Source organism: Acartia tonsa, chromosome 8 (assembly GCF_053477335.1).
Source record: "Acartia tonsa isolate MP-2025a chromosome 8, ASM5347733v1, whole genome shotgun sequence".
Lineage (NCBI taxonomy): Eukaryota > Metazoa > Arthropoda > Copepoda > Calanoida > Acartiidae > Acartia > Acartia tonsa.
The window spans coordinates 36,156,435-36,174,051 of record NC_137267.1 but is presented as its reverse complement, the minus strand read 5'-3'; the positions used below and the strand labels follow the sequence as shown (position 1 = coordinate 36,174,051).

At 31.3% G+C, this 17,617-nt stretch overlaps 1 protein-coding gene across 5 annotated transcripts; it reads right to left on the bottom strand.

The window, feature by feature from the left end:
* Positions 1-4: 4 nt before the first annotated feature.
* On the bottom strand, positions 5-17,436 carry LOC145326833 (bifunctional 3'-5' exonuclease/ATP-dependent helicase WRN-like). 5 transcript variants are annotated; one of them, XM_080170269.1, is made up of 10 exons: positions 17,335-17,436; positions 16,103-16,907; positions 15,034-15,171; positions 14,523-14,668; positions 13,902-13,997; positions 13,398-13,479; positions 4,973-5,057; positions 4,496-4,551; positions 2,963-3,081; positions 5-140 (listed from the first exon to the last, which is right to left on the bottom strand). In XM_080170269.1, the coding sequence occupies exons 2-10, from the start codon at positions 16,160-16,162 to the stop codon at positions 122-124; spliced, it is 801 nt and encodes a 266-aa protein (XP_080026395.1). In that variant the 5' UTR covers positions 16,163-16,907; positions 17,335-17,436; the 3' UTR covers positions 5-121. The 5 variants fall into 5 exon arrangements, with proteins under 5 accessions (XP_080026395.1, XP_080026396.1, XP_080026393.1 ...); XM_080170266.1 differs by lacking the exon at positions 5-140 and adding an exon at positions 190-412; XM_080170270.1 differs by lacking the exon at positions 4,496-4,551 and having other exon boundaries at positions 2,963-3,083.
* Between the last annotated feature and the right edge of the window lie 181 nt (positions 17,437-17,617).

The following is a 17,617-nucleotide window of genomic DNA, read 5'->3' as shown; positions in this document are numbered from 1 at the left end:
ACCACAAACCTTCAAAACTGATTGCAAAAAATACAAAATCAATCTGTATGCCAACACCCATATCTGATACATTGCATTGATTTTAAGAATAGGACATATCAGTTAGGCCAACCTTATTGTCTTAAAACTGTTTGCTTCGCCTAAAAATATTAATTATCATATATATGTAAAAAAAGACACAAGAATATCTAATTACAAGGACAAGGGCATTAATGGATGGGTAAAAAAAAATTATAACGATTGTAAACTAAGTTTAAAAATTCTGTAGGTATTTAATGTCGCAAATATTTGCAACAGATTTAATCCAGAAGTTTTAAAACTACTTAACTCCAATAATGCCATACAGAAATATATCTGATAAACAGAAATATTTCTATATTGTCCAAGTGCTAACTTGTCCCTGATCAATTTCCTGAAATATATGTCTATTAAAGTTACAAAAGGGGTAGTTTCACTAAAGGCCTTTGAACTTAATTTAGTGAACCGTATTTTTTTTCCTAGTTAATTGGTTAAACTACATTTATATAGCATACATTTGAAAGAATTACAATTTTTTACCACGTAGTTTTTAAAATATCAAGACTTGAAAATCGTCTTTTTAAATTGCATATATCACAAAAAGACGATTTTCAAGTCTTGATATTTTCAAAACTATGTGGTAGAAAATTATAATTCTTTCAAATATATGCCGTATGAATATAGTTTAATCCATTAACTAGCAAAAAATATGCGGTTCGCTAAATTAAGTTCAAATGCATTTCGTGAAACTACCCCTTTTCATGGATATGACAATTCTTCTGTGATTTAACATCAGTGTGTTATGGCTCAATGGTAAGTTGGTAACATACTGATTTACAATGGTGAGATTGCAAGTTCAAGTCTTCATATGTCGACACAAAATTCTCAGTTGCAATAAATTCATACTTTTCCCTGGTTGAGCAAGAAAGGATATTATTCGATTTGTTTGTAGTCTAGGTAATTAAAAAAAAAAAAAATTTTGGTCGCGGTTCAAATACCTGTTCTATACATAAAAATAAGTAATACAATGATTTTTTTTGGTTCTATCTTGATTCTAAGTGGTAGAAGGTAAAATCAAGATTTTTCGAAAATACGCGAAGAATGAATCTTTAAACCTGAACATTAAGGTTATCGGTTACCGGTCTTTAGGCTGTCCTAAGTGCACCGGTTTGTCATTTTAGACCATAAGTTCAAACGGTAACTGCCTTTTATTTGCCTTGCCATTTCTAAAAAGATATAGAACGCCTTTCTGGCCTATCTGTGGTCTGAGATCTGAAAAATTTGTCAAACCAAGAATCCCTTTGTACTCTAAAGTCATGTATCGAGAACTGAAAAACATCGAAGTTTCAACCTAGTTTTTAAGACAATAACTCTAAAATTGGCCACAGATGAGCTAAAAAAATGATCTTTAGCATTTTAGTAATGGCATTGGATTCTACTAGGAGGTACCATTTGAACATATATTAATAAACGACATGAAAGGTGGCATTAAAGTCGAGAACTGAAAATATTTTAAGATTCTTGGATTTTGGTAATTATTGGGTTAGTATATTGGCCATAGAATCAGTTCTAGGTGTCCAAATCACTTCCAAAGGTGTTTTTGTTGTCAGGGTAATAGGCTTGGTCAGATATTTTACCTAAGACCAATAAAACTGACCCTCTAATGACTTGACTTGGCGATATGGTATGACCTCCCTGTAAGAGGAAGCGTTTTACAGCAAATCTTACAAAAAAAACGAAAATGGCAAATTATTGCAAATTTTCATCAAACAAGGATGACAACAACCATAAAAGCGAAGCTCCAAACTGGTAGGACAAACGAACATGAACACTTATTGAGTGTCAGAATTGAATAAGCAGAATACAAATGTATAAGTTGAAAAAAATAGTACATTGTTTCAAAACTGCTTAAATACAGGATACTGTTTAAGGACATACTTAAATTTTTAGAACTTGATTATAGACATTTTTTACTTATATAATTGTACCTTGTTGTAATAGGAATCAGTATTCCAAAAATCAGATGAAAAGGATATTTACATCATATAAAAATGGATATACGGAAATTTTGGTAGCATTTGATTTAAAGAGTTGCTACTCTTCCTAAATCATACTTTACTGTTATATGAATCATTATGTCTAAATTAACTGTCTTGGAAAGATGGACAGTCGGACCGACCCTAATTTTTGCAAGACTTTTGCCCTTCTGGTGTAAGCTTTTTCTCTTTGTTATGATAATAGCTCTCCATAGACACATTAACAACAAAGATTTGTCTACTGTCTTTAGCTCTCTAGGCAGACCTGGCTAAGTCAAAAATTGGATTTTAAAGGCGAAGGTGAAACATTGAAATTTTTTTGGTGCCAGCAGGCAGGTTGAAAGATGGACTTTTCGAGCTCCATGGTTTCAATTATTCAATGGAGCCTTGGTAACACTTTTTTCAGATCTCAGCTCACAGAAGAGCCAGAAAGACGCTCTTTAGTTTTTTAGAAATGGCAAGAAGAATGAAAGGCAGTTGCCATTTGAACTTATAGTCTAAAATTACTTTAAGTTGCCTTTAGGGCAGCCCAAAGACGGGTAACCAAGAACCTCGATGTATTAGATAATTCGCGTATTGGTAAAAAAATGCAAAATCACCTTCTACCACTAAGAATGCTTCTAGAAAGCTAAATTTGCATATATAAGCTTATATTTATGCATAGAACAGGTATTTGTACCGCGACCTTTGATTTTCTTCATTTGGTTACATTATGAAATTACACAATGTACACCCATTACATGTATTATCAGTACATCTCTTATATCATAGCTACTATGCAAAGAATGTTGTTCAATGTTCATTATGGTGACTTAAATTGGGACACTTTTCAAGCAAGCAAGGATGAAGTAACAATGAGGTGCTCTCATAAGAAGTCACGCCAAGTCAAATCAAGTCAATTCTAACACCTGTGTGGATGCATATACAAATCATTTGCATTTTGAGGGATTATCTTTTGACACATTTCTTCAACATCAGTAATCATCCCGGGAGTAATACCAAGAACATCTAAGTCAACTTCTTCACCCTATTCAAAAAAAGGGTCAATAAAAGGTTGTGAAAAATATATCTTTAATACATTAAATTGAAAGTTTTTATTAATTTTGTATAATCTTTCTTGCATTAAGGCCAGGTATTTATTTACTGTATTAGAATATCTTGAGACTATGTCTGTTTAGGATTCACCTTAATTGTATACTTGCTTTGGTACAATCCTTTCTTAAATATTTATAGAAAGTGTTGAATTAGGATTCACAGGGACATACAACACCCTTATCTTATGGATAACTGCAAGCCACGTCCACCCTCCCTTTTTTTGACCAAAAATGACAGATCGGCTTATTACCTGTATCAACTTTAAACTGTTTTTTTAACCTATTTTTAAAACGTAAACACCTGTAAAATTAGACTGCAGAGCCTAAATTAGAATTAAGTCCCCAATAAATTTTTTTTGGGGGATTTAAAAATTAATTTTTACTGTTGCTCTAGTCATTTTGATCAGAGCAAAAGTCTTTTTTTTATTGAGGCAAATTCGTAGCTTTTAGAGTGTATTGCTTCATAAATATTGTATTCTGATATAGAGTAAAATGAGGCCTTTTGATTTCATCTATCAAAATTCATTAAAAAATTAATTCTTTACAATATTAACATGTTTGTGTTCTATCGCCCATTAAACATATAAAAATTGGCTGTAAAGGATTAAATTTTGTAAGATGACAATAAATGTATTACCTATGCAAATTTATTTTTGACACATACAAAAATATAAAATAAGATTACCTAATCAAACTTATCTTTTAAAATATTTTTAAAAAGTATGTATTTTTAATGTGTAGGTATGGTTTTATTCTTTTCATTTTAATTTAATAAAAATTATTTGACTACTTTGGAAATAAGTCACTTTGTGTAAACACTCTTTCAGAAAGAATTCCAAGAATTCTTATTGGTTTGATCTTAGCATTATTTGTTTTATTGTATTATGTTGGGTATTTCAATGAAATTAATTGTTTTAGAAAAAAAAACTATTTCCATTGCATTAAACAGAGTAATGTTTTTTTTTCTACTGTATCAATATAAAGTGAATTAAATAGAATTGTTCTGTAAGCCACAATATTACCCCAAGTAAAAAAGACCTTTTGCTCTGATCAAAATGACCAGAGCAACAGTAAATTTTTAATTTTTTAATTTTTAAATACCCCAAAGAGAGATGTGCATGTACATAAATCAAGACTTTTTGTTTTGAAAATTAGTTGTTCAATTACAGTCAGTTAATGAATCCATCATTAACAAAATAAGAGAAGAACTATATTCCTTAATGCCTTTGAACCCTAATAAGTAATACCAATAAATAAATTGTAAAAACTTTGCATACTGTTTTTTTGTTTGACACCTTATTTGATAGAGAATTTTGAGTACAAACATTCTCTCAACTCACACTTCACCTGGGTTGTGACACACCAAAATGAACCAATCCTGAGGCATCTAACCTGTATAACCTATAGAGGACGACATAAACCATGAGATTTTTAGTATAAATATCTGTGAACCAAATCTTGCCAATGAAGATCTTGTTTATATAGTCAAAAACCTTTCTAAGAACCAACCCTTTTTTAGAAATGTATATAATATTGAATTTTATTTGTTTTGGCCAATGGATTTCACATACTTTAACTATTTACGTTAGACATTTCAAGATATTACCCAACAAGGAAAGACATAAAATAATGTGGCCAAATGGTGTTCATGAATTTAAGAAAATAAAATTTAAAATCCTAATAAAAACTAGTGCGGGCTTTTATTCTAATTGTTAACTCTGCAGAATGATTCTACAATTGTCAGAATATAATTTTGATATACCTTTTAAAAATTAATAGTTTACAAACAGTTTAATTAAGCCATTAGATTAATCTTTTATTCCTTTTGAATAGCCATGGCCAGATGCTTGGCTACAGTAGTAACTTTGATTTTCCTTTCTTCAGCAACAAGCCTCAGGGACTTCATACTCTAAAACATAATGAGATATTAGACAGAGAGGGGTGATGGGATACTTGTAAAAATAAAATACTTTCTCGTATTCATTCGAATCCGGTGGATAGGAACCGGTTCTTATCCTTACAAAAAAAACTATGTCTAGCATCGTATTATATCCAGCTTTCTACGAATATAAAAATGTACAGTCATAAGATTAAAACCAGTTTTTTTAGTCCGTGCCTTCGGCACCTCGGGGCTAAAAAACTGGTTTTAATCTTATAATTGTACATATTATATCCGCGGAAAGCTGTTTATAATACGATGCGAGAAATAACTATTCTTATTCTCAGAATATATCTGCTATCTCTGCACTATGTTCCTGACAGTGACAAAAAATCGATTTTTACATTTTGGAAAATACACTTTTAAACAATTATTTAGTAATATACACAAGTTTTTGGAAATAAAACCGAAAGAATTAACTCTTTACTATGAAAAATAAGAATTGTATGTGTAATTATACCAGAGGTTTCAAATTAACTATTTTTTTCGGTCAACTAAACTACATTTCAAATCCGTGTGGACGGTTTATTTTTAAAGCTGTCAGTAAGTATTATACATTTTTGGATTCGATATGCAATGCTTTAAACGTTTAGCCTTTAAAAGAAGTCAAATCTCCATTTTTTGTTGTAACTGTAGGTACTTTCCTAGGCATACCCGTTTCTTGTAAAATAAACAATTTTCTTAAAATGAAAATTTTACGTTTGGTTCCAGAACTAAAAATGGCAAAGGATGGCAAATTGCAATAAAATCCTCTCGTATGAGAAAATTAGAACTATGTACAATATTATAGAACTTCCTAATCTTGCGGAGTTTTTTTTAAGCTCTTAAGTAACTAGGGTCAACCAAAAAAATAACAATTTTTTAAGGCATAAAAGTAATATATCTTTCTTATTATTTAAAACACATATTCAATTAAACTTAAAGTAAAGAAAAGTTTTAAAATAAAATAAAAGATTATCTACTAATGTCTTAGCTCTAATCTGAACTATCATACCTCTTATACCTCATTTATATGTGTTTTCCTTGATCAACAAAAATTTTTCTGATTTTATATGTTTATCATTATCTACTCCCTTTATCTTTTTATTGAGCAACCTTTCACAAAAGGTCTTTCATACTTATTAACAAAGAAGAACAGAGTAGAATTTATGTTGATTAAGATAGAAACTGTTTCCTTTAAAGTAAAATGAAAATAAAAATTAAAGTCTTACATATCTATGATCTAAATGGATAATACAAAGGCAGATAAATTGATGTACATCCCCAATGCTAATACACAAAATTGCCCATGGTGTATTCTATAAATTACATTTAGTTGTTGAAATGTTTGGACACTCAACTAATAAACCAACCAATCAGATTCAATAAAAGTCCCAAAAGTTGTTGTGCCTACAAATAAGAAAACACTATTATAAAACTTTGTGGACTAGTTAGTATTATAAACAGCCCATTGATCCCTCCCTCCCTGCTTAAATATACACCTATATTTCATATTCGGATGTAGTAATATAGGATATTTTAGTAGTTTGGTAAGATGAAATGCTAAGTTAAAGTCATAAAAAAAATATTTTTGTTCTTTACCTGTATGATATGCAAGGTATCCTGGCATCCTGTGCCCGCCGGTATAGATATATTCAACTTTCAGTTATGTGTCATACCCATTTAAAACAAGTCACTCAGTTATAGTTCTTAATCTTTCACATACAGAAAATGAGACAGAAAATACCAGAAGGGGGGACGACATCCCCCCCCCCCCCCCTCCGACTATTAAGGGTTAACAACATTGTTATTTGGGTTGTACAATATCTTTTGATATAATTCCCGTCAATGTAGCTCAAAAAGAAAAGTTACAGCTTCTGAAATGTGCTTATTAGACTATCTTTACACCACCCGTTGACGCCCCTTGTGTAAAACCCCTATTTTAAGTATTTTTCACCATTTTTAAAAAGATATATGTATACTTATTGCAATTTAAAGAAAATTTCATCAAAATTTTCAATTATACACTCTCTATGATTTTTTGTCATTTTACGGGATTTCTGGAACACAGTGCTCTGGCGAAAATTGTACAAAGAAAACCAGAGTGAAGGTAAATGTATTTTGTCCTATTTCTTTACACTTACTTGATTAATTATTAAAAATCTCCTAAACAAACATACAAATGATAGTGTAATATTCAGAGTGACCACTCAAAATTTACAAATATATAGTACATATATAGTACATAAAAATTTTCATATAGTACCATATAGTACACAAAATTTTAACTAATATAGTACCATATAGTACCAAAATTTTAACTAATATAGTACCATGTAGTATAAAATCAAATATTAAAAAATAGTACATATATATCTTATCAAATAAAGTAGTAAGGGTTTAATGTTTGAGCTTAAGATCTTATAACTACTGAACCAATTGGGTTAGTAATTTTAGATAAGAATCACTGAGGTCGTATGATGGTTTTAGGCTCTTTAATTTTCAGAATATGTCCTGGGATGTCCTAGATGCTAGGGACTTAACTGCTAGTCTATAATACAAAGTAGCTTGATGTCTGTCCGTCTGAAGATTAAGAATTTAGTAACTGCTTAACTTATTGGGCTCTACTCTCCAGGGAATATTATACATTAAGATATATAAGTTTTCCGGAATTTTAAAGTTAGGGGGAGATTTGAAATCTGCATCAAATTTTAAGGATTTTTTATAAAATTCGTTTTTCCTATAATTCTTTATCTAAAAGTGGAAATGCAATATAAGTTAATTAATTTTGGCATCTGTGATTGGTGGATTTAAGAAATCTGCGCTCTGATTGGATGTCGTACATCATTCAACCAATTAGAGCGCAGGTAGTTTAAAATCCACCTATCCTGTTGGTCAAAATTAATTAACTTAAAATGCATTTCCGCTTTTAGATAAAGAATTATACAAAAAACGAATTTTATAAAAAATCCTTAAAATTTGATGCAGATTTCAAATCTCCCCCTAACATTAAAAAATTCCGGAAAACTTATATATCTTATTATACATACTGGTCATATGGTGGTTTTAAGCAATTTTTTGTGGGGTTGGTAAAACTTATCCCTCTCAAAAAAGAAAAAAATATCCCCCACCATATTTTTTTAGTAAGTAAAAAGTAATTGCTGAACCAATTGGGCTCTACTATACAGGGAATATTCGTACTGGTCCTGTGGTGGTTTTAAGGACAGTGTGGGGCGAACGAAGCCCCTGTGAAAAAAATAAAGGGGATAGGAAATCTCCCCTAACAACCCCCCCCCCAAAAAAAAAGAAATTTCAACAAAAAAATGGGAATTTTACCTAGTAATATAAAAAAATAGTTTTCATTAAAACTGAGGACTTTTTAAACTTAAATAATAAGGTTTTTGTCTTTTTAAGCATGACAGACAGACAGAGGGACAATAGAACATGTATAGACAATGTATAGAGCAAATCCGTATAAATATTAGGAATCTTGACTAAAAATTTCAGCTGTCTATCTAAAATAGCAGTTGAGAAAATCACATATCTCTAACAATAATTTTTTTGTATTTTTTAGCATGACTGTCAGACGAACAAAATAATATATAAAATATATATAATAGAAATCTTCACCAAACATTTCAGCTGTCTATCTTCAATAGCGGTCGATAAACACACATGGACTTACAAACATGAAAAGAATATATAATAATACAAAAGAAATAATTGCAAAAAAAGTACCTACTAAGAAGCATTTCATTTATAGGTATACTGTTAGATTGCGAAAAGTGATATGATAATTAGAAATCTTTAAAAAATTTGTTTTAAATACATTGAATATTCACTATTGCCTACCTAGTAAAGTAGTTTAAAAACATTTGAAATCAATAATAACCACTGGATTAGAGAAGCGGAATATATACATATAATCTGCGGATAAAGTGTACAGACAGCTCTAAAATCTAATGTATAAAAGGTCATAAATTTTCTAAATGTCATAAAAATTGGCTGATTTATCAGGGAGTAACACTATGTGCCCAGGCAATGCAAAAACTCCAAGATTCCAAAAAATGCAATTTTGGATATTGACCAATTTTATAGTTTAAGGTTAATCTTTGTCATATTTGAGAAGGATTCCCAAAGCAAGAGGTGAAAATTTCAATTACTTATGATTTTACAGCCTCTAGAAGTAGCCTACCTAGATATTTAGGATTTTGTAATAAAGCCTGACTATTGAAATTACATTTTATATGCAAACTTTAAATTATCGTCAAACTACCAAAAATTGAGCTACAGTAATATATTATACCTTTTTTGAAAGCTTATTGAATATACTATACGATTTTAAATTAATTTTTTATACGTTTACTTCTAAAACTTATGAAAAAATTGATGTCAAAGCATTCCCCCCTAAAGAAGCAGGAATTATAATATTTTGTCATATTACTTTCAACTTCAAATAGTTTGATCTTTTTTCAGCTAACGAGGCCGCATATCAGACCTTTATACATGTTTAATCAAGGCACTCAGTGAATGAATCCCGTTGGTTTTACTGGCGGCCTCGTTAGCTGAAATTTTTTTTTCGCATTTTTGTAGGAGCGGTCGGACCCATTTTATAGCAACTTTTACATAAGACGAATTGAAATAACTTTTTATACAAATCATTTTATCGTGATATTTAGGTATAGTTCTCGATGCAATTTTTTTTTATACAATCCCTTATTCTTATTGCTTAAAGTCTCTAAAGGATATCCTTGCCCCCCCCCCACCCCTGGAGGGTGGGAGGAGACCCCCCATTCATGCACACCCCTAGAAATATTTATTTAAGCTATGTTATCGAACCTGTTGCTTCTAATCAATCAACATTCTTTTTAAATCAAATGAATATCATCTTAAATGTTTCAATTTGATAAAACTAAAACCTAATCCACCCCGTATACACGCTCTAAAGAAATAAAAGAGTCAAGCAAACTTGTAAATAAACTAAATGATTTAAACCAATTTGTTATTAAATGTATATTATACATACATAGAGCCTACGAGTATGAACGCCTAGGGATCTAAAGGGATAAGACAATGGCCGATAAATTAATGTACATTACCAATAATGATACACAAACTTATCTTTTTTGTAAATTACAATTATTGGTTGAAAAGTTAAGACACTCAACTTAAAAAACAAACAAGAAAATGTTATTATAAAACTTTAAGAACTAAAGTGATAAACAGCCCAATGTCCCCTCCCTTCTTGATAAAGGCCCTATTGCAGACTATCAATCCTTTGATTGCAATGCCTTTGGATTAAAGTTCTTAGTGCTTTTGTTGTGATTTGTGATAGATTTATTTTTATTTTCAAAACAAGGATTGTTTTGTCTATACGTAGCGCAGCAATAACAGGTAAATTTTTTATGAAAAAGTACAGTAAAATGGGTTAAAGGAAAATAGAAAATTATTTTACAAAATGTTATTAACGTGTTTCCTTTTTATAGTTAGTAATTTCAACAAATCCAGGGATCTATGGGGATAAGTTAATAGCCGATAAATTGATGAACTTCCCCAATGATGATGCACAAAATTACCCCTTCTGTAGATTACAATTAGTGGTTTAAACGTTAGAATTCAGTAAAAGCCCCTAAAGTTGTTAAACCAACGGTTAATAAAACGTTATTATAAGATTTTGGGGACTAGTGTAACAAACAGCCCAATGTCCCCTCCCCCTCTGCAACAAATCAATTGATATATAAGTATAACATTGATAATTCATTTAATTTAAGCAAAAACCTATAATAATACATACGAGAAAATTGTTTTAATTTCCAGAAGGATCTCGTATACACGACCACGTGGACTTAACGCCCTAACTTTACAATTTTTAGGGTAGCTTTTTATTGGTCCTTTATTGGCGTAAACCTAAAATTAAACAAGGGGAGGATAATAGAATTTAAATGTCATTTGAATAATTAAATATGTCTGTCTGTCAGTCTGGATTAATCTAAAAATATCTTACAATCTGCTGGACCGATTAGGATCTGCTTTTCAGGGAATATCCCTACTAGTCATAAAATAATTATGGTGATGGAAAATCATTAAGCTACAAGTATAATTCTTTATAATAAAATTAAAGGATGTTTGTATGTCTGTCTGTGTTTTCAATATATTTAAAATCTTTAAAAATCACTAAACCTTTACTGTCAAAATAGCTAAATAAGTGTTTTTTTTTCGATATTATTAATTTTTTAGTATTTTAAAGCATTTTAAGGTATCTAAAATAAAACTTAAATCAATTATCCTTCATTTAAAAAAAAAATTTCTTAATTTGAAGCAAAATTAACAGAATTATGAGTTTTTGTTTTATTTTGGAATTCTGGGCACATAGTGAGTAAGGGAGGGGAAAATGGATCAAAATTCAGTTTTTAGGGTCTCAGACTTTGGGTACTGGCTGAAAGGGAATGTGCAAGAATTTAACAGTTTGCGTGAAATGCCGCTACTTGTTGTGTTAGTTTTGAATATAGCAGACAGACAGTAGTTTAAATATACTCCCATACTCTATTTCACTCCCCTCTCCCCCACCTCCCTTTTTAAAGCAGACAATAGGGAAAAGGAGAAGGGAGGTGGGGGTAAGGGGCAAGGGAAATAAACAGGATATTCTTGCCCAGCCAGCTAGCTGTTGCCAAGGTCCAAAAATCTTGTAATATAAAAATAACACCATAAAACCTCAATATATTTCATCAAAAACAAGTTGTATTTCGCCTTCCTGTCCCTTTTTTCCCTGTTAATGTCCCTTGCCCCCACCCTTTCCCTGTCTTCTGGAGAGTTCCAGGGAGATTTTTATAGTAAGGGGGGGGGGGGCATAGACGTCCAAGGAGGGGGGTGATGGGGCGATTACCCCCCCCAAAATTTACCCCCGGGGTAAAATTTTTGGGGGGGGGTAATTTAAATTTTATTAAAAATTTAGTATTAAAAATGCCTACGGCACCCCCAAAATTTTTTTTCATTTTACCCCCCCATTTAAAATTTACCCCTACCCTGGGGGTGCCGTAGGCACCCCCAACCATTTAGGAGGGGGTATTTACCCCCCCCCAAACAATTTTGGGGGGGTAAATACCCCCCCCAAAATAGAAAATCTCTAACAAAAAAAATTTTTGCGCGCTTCGCCCAAAAATTTTACCCCGGGGGTAATTTTAGGGGGGGTAAACAAATTTTACCCCTGCCAACAGATTTCAGGGGGGGTAATTACCCCCCCCAAGCAAATTTTACCCCCGGGGTAAAAATTTTTGGGGGGGTAAAAAAAATTTGCGGCGCGCTTCGTGCGACATTTTACCCCCCAAAATCGAAACCCCCCCCTTAAAAAAATTTTACCCCCCCCAAAATAAAAAGCTTGGACGCCCCTGGGGGGGGGGGGGGGTTAAGTTCTGACACTTTTGCGTAAACAGGGAGCATAGGCTTTGTTTTTGGAGTGAGAGGATAGGTTATTTGGGGGAAAAGTTTACTTTTGGTATGTATTTTTCTTAAATCTAAAAAAAAATTGGATCAGCCACCCCGTATTTCATTTGTGCACTTTACTTCTAGGGGCTTTTGGCGTAAAACAGACCCCCCAAATACAAAATTTATAAGTTTTGAGCTTACAAGCCCCTAGAAGTTAAGTGCAAAAATGAAATATGGGATAGCTAATTAACTCATTTATGCAATAAAAGCTTCCATTTAAAAAATCAGCTCGATATCTTAAAAAATAAGCTCTAAACTTAAAATTTTAGGGTTTGGGGGGTCTTTTGCCCCATTAGCCCCTAGAAGGAAAGTCCCAAAATTAAATTTTTAAAGTTTTACAGGTAGATCCTATCATATAAGGGAGTTTACAAAAAGAATTAGGTTGATAACTATAAAAACAAGCCCAAACGGCCAGGCCAAAATTTGATACTGAATTTTCATTTCCTATAACTGTACAAACTCCCCCCCCCCCCCTCACTCAATAATGATTTTTATATGAATGTGGAAGAATTTTTATTCTGAGTAGATGAATTATAATGTCAAAGAAAGAATAAATAATAATCACAACGATATAAAAAAAAAAACAGGTAAAATAAATACTATTTCTACAATTTTAATTTTGTATGTACAATGTAATATTACAAACAATATTATCATACTTAATAAGTTTAAAAATAATATTAAAAAAATTTCATATAGTACCAAAATTTCAACTCATATAGTACATATAGTACCTAGTTTGTCATATAGTACCATATAGTACAAAATTATGACTATATAGTACATATAGTACATATAGTACACAGTGGTCACCCTGAATATTTGAAGTTATAAATAATAAATATTTACCTTGAACATCACAACAGACTTTTGATAAAATTCATCATCCATTTCATATTCTTGACCAGGAGAGTTGGTTAGATTGTCAAATCTAAAAGCATATCACAAAACTGGGAGGGAGTAGTGTGGTGTCTTTAAACCAAGACATGCCAACAATTTTATTTTGGATGCTACTTCCTTAGTTTTAAAGATAATTGGGTAAAACCTTTTTGGATGGGTCAGTTACTAAACTATGTAGATCTTTCATAAAAAAAAGGGCGTCAGGACTACAGTTCCTAACATTCACTGCTGTTTTCTACAACCGCAAAAACGTGTCTTTACATTTCTTGTTGAATTGAGAACAATTGAGACCATCTTATTTTATTCAAAAATTGCAGACATGATTGTCCCCCAAAAATTTAGTTTGCATTTTTTTTATGAATAAAGTCAAATGTGTATGAAAACCCCACCATCAATTTAGGGGCGAAGCCCAGAAGTTAGGAGCAATGCAAGAGTATTATAATAAAAGCATACCTGTGAGTTGGATTATCCATGACAAATCTTGAAATAGCATTAAGAAAACCTTGGCCAAACTTGTCAATCTTTTTATCACTGAAACCCTCAATATGCCTAAAATATTACAGAAACAAAAGGATGGCACTTCTGGCCATTATTGTATATAAATCTTTGCCAAAATGACATTAAGGATGGCAACAGCTAAAAGTTAAAACAAAAAAATATTGTTCACCAAGTACCAAAACTCTATTCAAAGACTTTTGAAATTCATTATCTTATCTGATGTAAATTGTTATCTATTAGCTAACCTAAGCCTAATTGCTAATCACAAGATTTAATTCATACTAGAGTGTACTGAAATCACATGATAATTTTGAAGCGAAAAACTCCTCTTTTAATGCTTCTGCTTTCAACATTAATTTTGAAAAAAACGACCAATCAGAGGGGGGTAAAGCAATTTTCAAAATACACTTTGACTTAAACACGATATTTAACATTCAGATTATTGCATAACAATGGTATGATCATTCCTAAGGACTAAAGGATGTGACAATTGGCAATGTTAATGATGGAAGTAAATAATAGAAGTAGATTTAAAAAACTGTAATTATGTATTAGTCAGGACAATCATTTGAGTACCTCAGTGATTCTTTGCTTGAAGGGAGGACAGTAACCAACTCTGTTATAACTTTATCAGAGACCACCATTTTGGGATGTAGAGAGAGACTAGCTGCTATTTCTGTTCGGACTTCAAAAAGCTCCTGTTTAAACTGTTGTAATCCTTCCTGTAGCAAAAATGTTTTTTTAAAAGGGGAAGGGGACATTAATTAATCAAGTTACAATCAAAAAGTTTTAAAGGAAAAAAGAAGGCAATAAAAACATTTAAGAATATTTCTGGAAATAAAATAACTGTGTATGACTTAATCCAAAGAAATGCAGCTTTAAACAGCTAGAATGACCGTTGCGTGCATTGTTTCAACCTACTGATTACGAAATGACTAAATATTTTCACTTTAACATTACTGTATTATAATTTACTGTTCGTTTTAATAGCTAAAACATGATGAGCTACCTTTAACAGCACTGCTATAATTTTTGTTTAAATCAATAAAACATGAAAAATAAACAACATAAGAAACAAAACTAAAACCTGATTTTGAAGTCTTCTTGATTTAGGCCTTGTTCCATAATCAACATTTCTCTTCACAAATGGTCTTTTAGGTTTAGCAAAGGCCTTGTTCACTTGATTCTTTAATTCCAACAATTCTTCAAATAAGCTTTCTTTCTCCTAAAGAAAAATGAAAATAAACAAAAATTTGTTGGCAAAGTGCCAATTTTTTAAACCAACGAAGAAATGTTAAGCCCTAAAAACAGTGTTGCGGAGTCGTAGCCGCAATATTATGCTGGAGCCGTAATTTTTGTTAAAAAAACAGCTCCGGACTAGATAAATAAAGAGATTTTTTATAAATTATAATTTGGTTGATTGATTGATTGATTAGCCTCGTCAGAGCTTCGTCAAGTCAGTTTGTTGAATTATCTGTTCATGTTTATAATTTGGTAAATCTGTTTTGTCATGTGCAAATGCCCCTTTTAAGTTTTTCAAGTCTATTTTTATCAAAAATTGAACTTTTAAAACCTTTAAGTCAAAAATAGATGTGGGAAAAAAATATGTCGAGTTTTTCTTGATGTTAGGTCACAGGCGGAGCCAAATCCGGAGCTGGAGCCGCCATCATCGCAAACAGCTCCGCGAAGCCGCACCATAATCAAACGGCTCCGCAACGCTACCTAAAAAGGTATTATAAGGAACTGTGAAGAAACGGCCGCGGATCACAATGCTAAAACACTTTTTTTGACAGAGTTCCCTTGGATTGACATTAAAAGTAACCTTACCGCCCTCACACTTTTAATCTGAGTTTTTTTTTGAATTACCAGAGATGTCGACAATTACAATAAAGATAACAATAGAATAGGAACATTAAAAATAAGAATGACCCAACAGACAGGCGTCAGATGTTCAAGGATTCAAATAATCTTAAGGTGCAAAAGATTTCAGAATCATACAAAATCCACTCCTTGATTAAACATATCTTTACAAATAAAACTAGACTTTACTTAGTAAAACCAGCTTCTAATTGCGTTTCCTTTTACACGTTTCTAGTGGACAAACAAACAGATAATAATATTTGTATTATAGAGTAGATTCTCTTTAATTTTACTACCGCTATATTTTTTGACCGAAGTTTTTCATATTCCGAAAGCTCTGTCATTTTTTTCTGCATTTATTACTGAAATAAAATTATATACATTACAATTTACCTAAAGAAATAATAAAATAAAAATTTACAAATTGTCATATAGTTAAAATAACAACATTTTATTTGGGAATGATATGTCTTTATAATAATCATCACAGTACATAATAATAATAAATAATTTATAGCAAAATGTCAAATATTTCAAAAAAATCAAATTGCTTTTTTCACATTTAAATCTTTTTATTTAAATTTTTTTTGCTCTCTAAAATATTAAATACAAAATAAATAAAGATAAATTAAGAATTTTAAAAACAAAGTGAGATATTTTTACTCCGTTCCTCCACCATGAACAAAAAAAATACCATCAATTTTTGATTTATTCTAGGTCTTTATAATTTACCCCTCTTCTGGGCCGTTAAACTTTAGGTTTAACTTCAGATTGTTTTGTTTTAGTGTTAGCTTTGGTCTGTTTAGTTCTTGTGTTGGCTTTGGTTTGTTTATTTTTTGGCTTAGCCTTAATCCTCCCAGATTTGGATTTAGGTGGAAGAGAATTTATTGATTTTTTGAACCATTTATTTGGTTCATACTCATCATCACTATCTGGTACCCAATCTTTATCTCGTTTTCCATAGCAAGCACTGTCCATGTGACTGACAGCTGGGCGGCTTTGCTGCTCATCCTTTTTCTTGGCAGCTAATATTTCCTTCTTAAAAACCTTTTGTACTTTCTTCTTGGCTTTTAGTATATCTTTGAACATTGCCTCTCTTTCCTGAAATTATTTATCATAATAACCACCATTCACAATAATCACTTAGCATTAAAATCATTTACTCAAATCTATTTATGATTTAAGCCCACCCCTTAAAAAATCACAAACATTAAAGAATGGGGGTGAGAGGCGATAACTCCCCCAACTCAGATGTTATGATAAAATAATGAATATAATTTTTTTTATGGGATAAGGCATACTTATACTTCGATCATTACCCCTTGGTTAAGAAAAATAATTTCTTTAAAAAATCTGTTTTAGGGCAATACAAATGCAATTAGGTTTCTAGACTTTAAGGTGTGCTGTTTTGGGTCCATTTTTTAAAAATATGGCTTTCTTTTTTAAAAAGTTTCAATAAAAAATTTGCTTTTCGCAGTGCATATCATAACTAAAAATCATATATAATAGTATTACTAGACTGCTTTACTTGAATGTTTCTTTGTCGAAGTAGCTCATACTCTGAAAGTTGTTCATCTTTAGGCATCTTTTATTTTTCTTCTAAAATTGTCTGATAGGTTTCTGAAAAAGCATCATATATATTATATATGATAAGGGGTGGGTTGGTATTTGAACACTAGCAATCGGCATAGGAGTTAAAGGGAAGGGTGGGGGCGTTCTACTAAAGACTTTGAACATTTAGGTAATTGTATTCGACTTTTTAATTTGCGATCTTGAACAGAGAGAATTTTCAAACCAACCGAATTTCGAAA